The 8117-nt window shown below is 39.3% G+C and overlaps 1 protein-coding gene across 1 annotated transcript; it reads left to right on the top strand.

Moving 5' to 3' along the window:
• The first annotated feature begins 3749 nt into the window (after positions 1–3749).
• On the top strand, positions 3750–5691 carry LOC130995335 (protein SLOW WALKER 1). The gene has a single exon (XM_057920581.1). The coding sequence runs from the start codon at positions 3887–3889 to the stop codon at positions 5471–5473; it is 1587 nt and encodes a 528-aa protein (XP_057776564.1). The 5' UTR covers positions 3750–3886; the 3' UTR covers positions 5474–5691.
• The last annotated feature ends 2426 nt before the right edge of the window (positions 5692–8117 follow it).

The following is an 8117-nucleotide window of genomic DNA, read 5'->3' as shown; positions in this document are numbered from 1 at the left end:
TTTGGATCACCTCCAAAAGTTCAATCTCGTGAATTATGGCCCATCTATTGAGAGCAAAAATAACTTGACCCCAAAAAAAAAAAAAAAAAGAGAAAGTGAAATGTGAAAAAAAATGTAAGAATGTGAAAAAGGATGAGATATGATTGTAAAGGAAATTGCATTAGGAAATTCACCCCTAGCGGAGAACTGGGTCTGATCGGATTGAGTTGTATCACCTCGTTGTTGCATTTTTAAACTTTAACTTTGAACATCTGATTGGGGACATTGATATCTTGAAGGACTTGGATTGGTTAGTGTTTGCTTGGTGAGAAGAATCGCTTATGGATTTTCTGTCGATGTTGTGACTGTTGCTTGAGGACAAGCAAGGATTTAAGTGTGGGGGGGTTGTTTAGCCCTATTTTGTGATGATTTTGTGAGTTTTCCTGCTGTGCATTCGAGCTCGTTTCATACCTTTGTGCTTTATTTTTCACGTGCTCGATGATCTTTTGGATGTACTATTGTCGCGTGCAGGATTCGCGAGTTGCCGAGCGTTTTGGCATTCTTTTCGAGCATTTTCTGGAGTTCGGCTCACGGCCGCCGCCGCCAGGCGGCGGCCGCCGTGGAGACGGCGGCCGTGGCCCCACGGCGCGGGCCGTGCACATTTTTGGTGAGAAATGCGAAGGGCGCTCACGGCGCCGCCGTGTCACGGCGGCCGCCGTCCACGGCGGCGCCGCCTCACGGCCGCCGCCGCCCCTGTGCAGTTCCGGCAGTTACGGATTTCACCTTTAAAATCCAATTTTTAGGGTTTCATTCGGGAGTTCCGACCCCAGCAGCCTCCAGACGCAATTTTATGCTTTTTTCCCTTAGTTTAGTTAGATAGAAACATTCTAGATACTTGTGGATTCCGCTAGATCGTTGTTTACATTGAATCGATTGTAAGTTCTCAATTTGATTAGTTAATCTTTACAAGCTTTCTTGTTATTGCATTGCCTAGATAATTGAGCACTTAGATAATGATATTTGATTTATGCTTTTGATGTTTTCATCGCCTAGATAATTAGTGTTTATAATTGTTGATTTACTATTGCTTTCTAGATTGCTAGTTAAAACCCTAGGTTTTTGGCTTTCCTGCATTCTTAATCTGCTTCCCATCTTTCGCCTAGATAGATTTATATGCTTTCTGTTGATTCTGCATTAGATAATTTACAAGCTTTATTTAATTACGCCTAGAATTAAAGAGAGAGTGTCAGACCCAATTACCCGATTAGAGTGTTTAGGTTTTATTTCTGTTTCTTGTGAGTAGCACAATTGAAGCCCTGCTAAGCCTTCCTTGAGAGACGACTTGAGTCACCTTACCACCCTAGGACGACCTCGTATAAATTCAAGTCCATCCACTAGGTGTTTTTGGATGAGTCAGTGCCGAACATCGAATAGATATTTAATTGGTGGATGAAAGGAGTATCAATTATACACAATGTCAATTACAATATTATAGTGTCATTTATACGCAGTGTGATTTGTATAGTAGAATAGTGTTAATTAAAGACAGTGTCATTTGTATAATCGAATATTGTCATTTATACGATTTGGGTCAGTATGCGGGTTCAGATTAAGTTGCAGGACTAAGTCTAGATGCGATTCAACTCGATTGTACGATACATTCGATTGTACTCAAAATCATCTTTTTCTTAAATATATGGATCGCCATCTTTACTCCAGTAATTTAATTCTCTTTGTATCCAAAACCACATCTTTCTTAAATACTAGCATTTGCATCCCGTGCAATGCACGAGAAAAATATTTTTAATTTTTATATTTATATAAAATTAATACTAATTCAATTATTATACCTGTAAATATAATAAAAAATTAATTTTAATTGAATATATTTGAATTGGATATTGAAAAAATTAAAAAGAATTCACAATTATAAAATTTGATATTATGAAAAATGTAGGGGGTGAATCCAAAAATTACGGAAGTGACGTCAGTCACGTCTGGATCGACGGACACTAGCAACCAGAAACCACAAGCAACGTTAGAGCCCTCCGAAGAGCACCGGTGGGGATGTCGATGGAAGGGCCTCCGACGCTTAAGTCAGTAAACTGATGGAAATATTAAGTGTAAGTAACGTAAGTACGTAACGAAATAAATAAATGGTAAAGAGAAGACAGTAATAAGTGATGTATCCGGAAGATCGGGGTGTCCCGGAAGTCGAATTAAAGCTAAAGGGCGGTGTGGAAAAAGGGGCGACAGACGTCCTGGCTAGCGGGGCTAGTCGAGCAATCGGAACCCTTGAGAGTTGTGAGCGTGGAGGCGGAACGGAAGAACGGGAAGAACGGGAGATAACCAGAGTCAGTGATCGTGAATGCAAGAATGAATATCAGTGACGGCGGGGGTTGATTGTGTTAGTGAATTAGTATATATAGGTTATGGGCCTGCAAGGAGGCGACTAGGATTAGGGTTTTTTGGAATGCTCTTTGAAACCCTAGCGGTTCCGATTTCTTAGGAAACGATCTTCTGCGACTCTCGTCTGACCTAGTCGCCAAGTAATCGTTGAGTTTAGGGTTTTCCCTAGTGGGTTTACGTATTTACCGCATATGGGCCCACTTTGGACCTTGTGTCACGAATGTGGTGTGGATCGCTTTACCGGGCTGACCCGTTGGGCCGCGCTGACGTACGTGCCGCCGAGCTGCTCTGCTTTGGTCCTCCAGAGCTGATCTGCTCTGGTCTTCCAAAGCCTCTCTACTTTGGTCATCCGAGCTACTCTGCTCTGATCTTCCAGAGCTGCTCTGCTCTGGAAGTTCACTCTGCTCTAGAGTACGCTCTGCTCTGAACCGTTTGCTCTGCTCTGGCATTCTACTCTGCTCTGCTCGAGCATGTTTACTCTGCTCTGAAGTCCGCTCTGCTCTGCTCTGGTCTTCTAGAGCTGCTCTGTTCTGGTCTTCCGGAGCTGCTCTGCTCTGTCTGCCGAGACGAGCTGGGCTGGCCCGTTAGGCCATATAGTTTTGGTTCATACGAATTTTATCCATGGGAAAAACAAAAAAATATGTTAAAAAATAAAAAAATAAATACTAATTAAAAATAATTTAAAATATATTTATTCAAAAAAGATGAGAGAGGAGAGAGAAATTTATAAAACTTTAATATTTAAACAAATTTAATTTTTACATTATAAATCAAATATTTTCATAAAATATATCATATTAAAGCTCTTGTCGTGTTCTTTAATTTGATATATATATATTAAATATTTTATAATTAATCAAATTTCATAATTTTTAAAAGAAATATAATAATAAATAAGAAGTTAAAGAAAATAAAATATATATAATTTAAACACAAACCTTCAATTTTATTATAACTACTTCAATTTTACTCCGTCCCATAATAAGTGGCCACATTCTTTTCGGCACGGAGATTAAGAAATTGAGTGTTATATGTTTTAATAGAGTGTGGCCTACAATTGTTGACCAAATTAGTGAGTAAATGTTGACTTAATTAAAGTAATTTTGGCATTTTTAGAAAGTGGCCTACAATTGTTGACCAAATTAGTGAGTAATTGTTGACTTAATTAAAGTAAACTTTTGCCATTTTTAGAAAGCAGCCACTTATAGTGGGACAGACGAAAAAGGAAATGTGGCCACTTATTATGGGACGGAGGGAGCTATTGAAATTAATGGAAAATTGATTTTAAATTGAAAATTCTCTTTTTAATATAATATAGAGATGGGTCGCCATCTTTACTCCAATAATTTAACCGTCTTTGATACTATGTGTGCAAAGCAAAAGAAATCGGAGTATATATATATCCGGTCGTAAACCCTAAATTCCTCTTTCAGCAGCAATCCTCCTCCACTTCCCCAAACCCTAAAACCCCTAGCACCCGCTCTTACGCCGTTTAACAATGGCGGAAGCGTTCCCGGTTAAGCCGAAGCTTCGCCCCACCTCCAGTAAAGTCACTCCAACGCCGGAGGCCAAGTACTGGAGATCATTCAAAATCCCTAAAGATATCGAAACCACACCATCAAAATCCTTCACTTTCCCAATAAATTCGATTGCATTTTCGCCGATAGGCCCTCACGATTTCGCCGCCACGCATTCCGCCAACATATCGATCTTCTCCGGCAAGACCCTTGAGCCTAAACCCACAATCTCCTCTTTCTCCGACACCGCCGCTGCCGTCTCCTTCCGCTGCGACGGGAAGCTCCTCGCCGCCGGAGACTTGACGGGCACCGTCCACGTGTTCGACGCGAAGTCCCGCAGCCATCTCCGCCGTCTGAAGGGCCACGCAGCCGCTGTCCGGTCAGTAAATTACCCTCGCGCCGCCGATAAACTCCACCTCTTTTCAGGTGGAGATGATTCCGTTGTTAAGTATTGGGATGTTACAATTGAGAAATGCGTGTTTAATCTCTTAGGGCACAAGGATTATGTGCGGTGCGGCGATGCTTCGCCTATTAGTGATGAAATGTTCGTTTCTGGGTCGTACGATCATAGTGTTAGGGTTTGGGATGTGAGAGTGTCGAATGCAAGCTCTGTGATGGAATTGAATCACGAGAAGCCAGTAGAGAGTGTGATTTACCTGCCCTCCGGTGGCCTAATCGCCACGGCTGGTGGCAATTTCGTTAAGATATGGGATGTGATTGGTGGTGGGAAGTTGCTGTATTCAATGGAGAGCCATATCAAGACGGTTACTGCGCTTTGTATGGGTAAGGTTGCACGAGGGAGTGGAGAGGAGGCCGAGGAGAATAGGATCTTGAGTGTTGCATTGGATGGATATATGAAGGTGTTTGATTATGCAAAGTTGAAGATCACTCATTCCATGAGATTCCCGGAGCCACTTCTATCAGTGGGATTTTCGCCTGATTGCTCGACACGTGCTATAGGGACGTCCAAAGGGAACTTGTATATCGGTAGAAGGAAGGCAAAGGTGGAGAGTGAGGAAGTGGGGGGTGGTTTGCAGTGGAAAATTGTGGACGATGAGCCTGGCAGGAAGGTTCTAAAGCCTTCGTATTTTAGATACTTCCAACGAGGGCAAAACTTGAAGCCCTCGGAAGGGGATTACTTGATCAAGAGGCCGAAGAAAGTGAAGATGGCTGAGTTCGATAAGCTGTTGAAGAAATTTAGGCACAGGGAGGCACTGGTAGCTGCTTTGAACCGGAGAAATCCAGAGAGTGTTGTGGCTGTGATGGAGGAGTTGGTAGCGCGTAAGAAGTTGATGAAATGTGTGTCCAATTTGGACATGGAGGAGCTCGGGCTGTTGTTGGCGTTTCTGCAGAAATACTCGACTGTGCCAAGATATGCAGGGATGCTGACGAGGTTGGCGAATAAGGTTGTTGAGTTGAGGGCCGAGGATATAAGATCGTCGGATCAACTAAGAAATTATGTTAGGAATCTGAAGAGGGATGTTGAAGAGGAGATCAGAATACAACAATCTTTGCTAGAAATACAGGGGATAATTTCGCCTATGCTGAGGATTGCTGCTAGAAGGTGAAGTTAGTGAGAGGAGTTCTATATTATGAGTTTGATCTACCAAGATTTTGTTGGAGCTGGGAGAAACCCTCATCATGTTTTTTGATAGGATTGATCTCTATTCTATTGTTGTCTGTTTTCCCTTTTTCTGATTCAAAAGCCAAAATTTTGTTGAAATAGAATCAATTGTGAAACTCTTACATCTTTCTATAAAAATAGTTGCATCTTTTTACCAGGACACCACATTTCTCTTAATATTTTTATATAAATTTCTGCCAAGATTTTTTATCTTAGTGATTGGTCTTGTTAATGATTTCTTGCTTTCCTTTTTTGTCATTGTGGAAACAATTCTCACCATGTGATGTTTAAGTGAATTCATCCTAGAGTTGTGAAACAGAGCGTTGGTGAATTTTACATTTATTTTGGATGATAGTTTGGATTTATAATAAGACATATGATTAAGTAGTTGAAGAATTGCATCTTGGATTTGTAGTATACATGATTAAATATTTGAAGAATATACATCATTCAACAAATTTGTAGTTTTGAAGAATTGCATCTTGGATTTGTAGTATACATGATTGTAGACCTATATAAATTATTCTCTCGTTTAAAATAAATGTCGCCTAAGAGGGCATATACATCAATTCATTGGCAGAGCTTGATTCCATTATAAAGTTGCCATGCCTAATACTATTGAGCTACCCACTGCAAAGCATTTCGATATATAATTAATTAATTTTTTATCCGGCTTTAGAATCTAAAGATTTAAGTTTATCTAATAAATAATGGATTAATTGCCAACAATTATACAAATTATATTCAAATTTTAATTTTTAATCAAATCTATTTTCTTTGGTAAAAAATACATAAACTTTTAATTTTTTGAAATTTATGCCGACTCCAAAAGTTTGTTGATCGATAACGTGATTGTCTGAATTTCGATGGGCATTATGAAGGCATCGTTAAATATTTTTTGACATTATCTTTCTAATAATACATATATTGCTGAGTTTTAGGCACCGAAAATGATCGTAAAAAGGATAAATATAGAATTTCATGACATCAATTTTCATGCCATTTTTTATTATTTTCGATTACCAAAACTTAACAATATAAGTATATATCATTAATAAGATAACGTCAAGAGTTTTGCAATAGTACCTTCGAATTGCCCATCAAAATTCATACAATCAAGTTATTTGTCGGCGAACTAAGCCTTTCGGCTTAGGTCAAATTCTAAAAAAAAATGTATTTTTTGACTAAAAAATTAAAATTTGTAGGCAATTAACCCTTAAATAATTAAAAAGTATGAGGATTTTTTCTTTAGTACGTGGCTTTGAGTATCAAAAGATTTAGACCGTCCCAATTTAATAGGTTATGTTTTCTTATTTGGATGTTTCATTTTTTTTTTGTTCAAGCAATTCATTAAGCAAACCATGGTACCAGCAGTACCAGAAATTACATCACTCAGCAGTACCAGCAATTCATTTTTTTTTTTATATATATATAACAAAGTTTGAATGTTTCATTTCAATAAACCATTTTCTAAATGAAAAGTCAATATATAACAACATTCCCATATAATTGATCATCATTTACATCAAATGTTATTATAATCTACACATAATTATCTCTTTTTTTATTGATTTTATTTATTTTATTTATTATTCGTTTCTTAATATCCGTACCTAAGTTCTATGATCTATTAAATTGAGACGGAGGGAATATATTTTATGTGGTTGCTGTGTAATTATATATTTATATATATATATATTTCTATTAAACTTTCTCATATATATATATATATATATATATTCTTAAAGTCAATCTTTGTATTCAAGTGTGAATTACGATTTTGTGGTGCTTTATTAACTTTTCGTCTCAAAGAAGTCAAATCTTGCTTAAAGAAAATTTTAGATAGTTACATTTTATCCTCTCAAAGTTACAATATACTCCATCCGTTTCATGGCAATATCTTATTATTTTGGGCAAATTGCATGAAAATACCTGACTTTATATCAAAATTTAATTTTTAATATTCTTTTTAATTGTAGAAAAAATTTTAACGACGTTTCAATTAATAGCAATGTCCGTCCGGCGTAATTTTTCGATCAAATTAAATCTGATTTGACAGCCAGACCATCAACGTGGAAGCTGAAATGCCAACGTGGCATCAAAAATGTCAAATCACACCCACACACACTCTTCACTCCCTCTCTCAACCTCTCTCTTTCCCCCACACACCACGACGCCGCGTCCTCCTCCTCCACCGCCGCCGCCGCCCTCACCCGCTGGATCGTGCCACTCAGCGAAACTGCCAACGCCTCGTTCTCTTGCGCGAATCTCAGCTACGTCTACCGCTCCATCTCCATCTTCCTCACGCACTCCTCCAGCTTCGCGTTCCTCATCGCTGCTCTCCATATTTCCTCGTCTCTCTGTTTCAACAGAGACTGGAACCTCGATTCGCATCCCTTTATCAGCAGCGCCGCTTGCTGTCGCCGCCGCGCAACCGCCACAACAGCCACCAACGACATCCCCACCACCACCGCCGCGACGCCCTCCAAGTCGAAGAAGCTGACCCTCCTCTCCATCACCTTCCCTAGCAACGACAACTTCGTCATTTGGGCCGACTGCGCCTTCGACCCCTTCTTCAGCTCACTCAT

The sequence above is a fragment of the Salvia miltiorrhiza genome, chromosome 7, assembly GCF_028751815.1.
Source record: "Salvia miltiorrhiza cultivar Shanhuang (shh) chromosome 7, IMPLAD_Smil_shh, whole genome shotgun sequence".
NCBI classification, from domain to species: Eukaryota; Viridiplantae; Streptophyta; class Magnoliopsida; order Lamiales; family Lamiaceae; genus Salvia; species Salvia miltiorrhiza.
This window is presented reverse-complemented; position numbering and strand designations above follow the sequence as displayed.

Coding starts and splice junctions, on each gene's coding strand:
- LOC130995335 (XM_057920581.1), top strand. CDS start 3,887: ATGGCGGAAGCGTTCCCGGTTAAGCCGAAGCTTCGCCCCACCTCCAGT.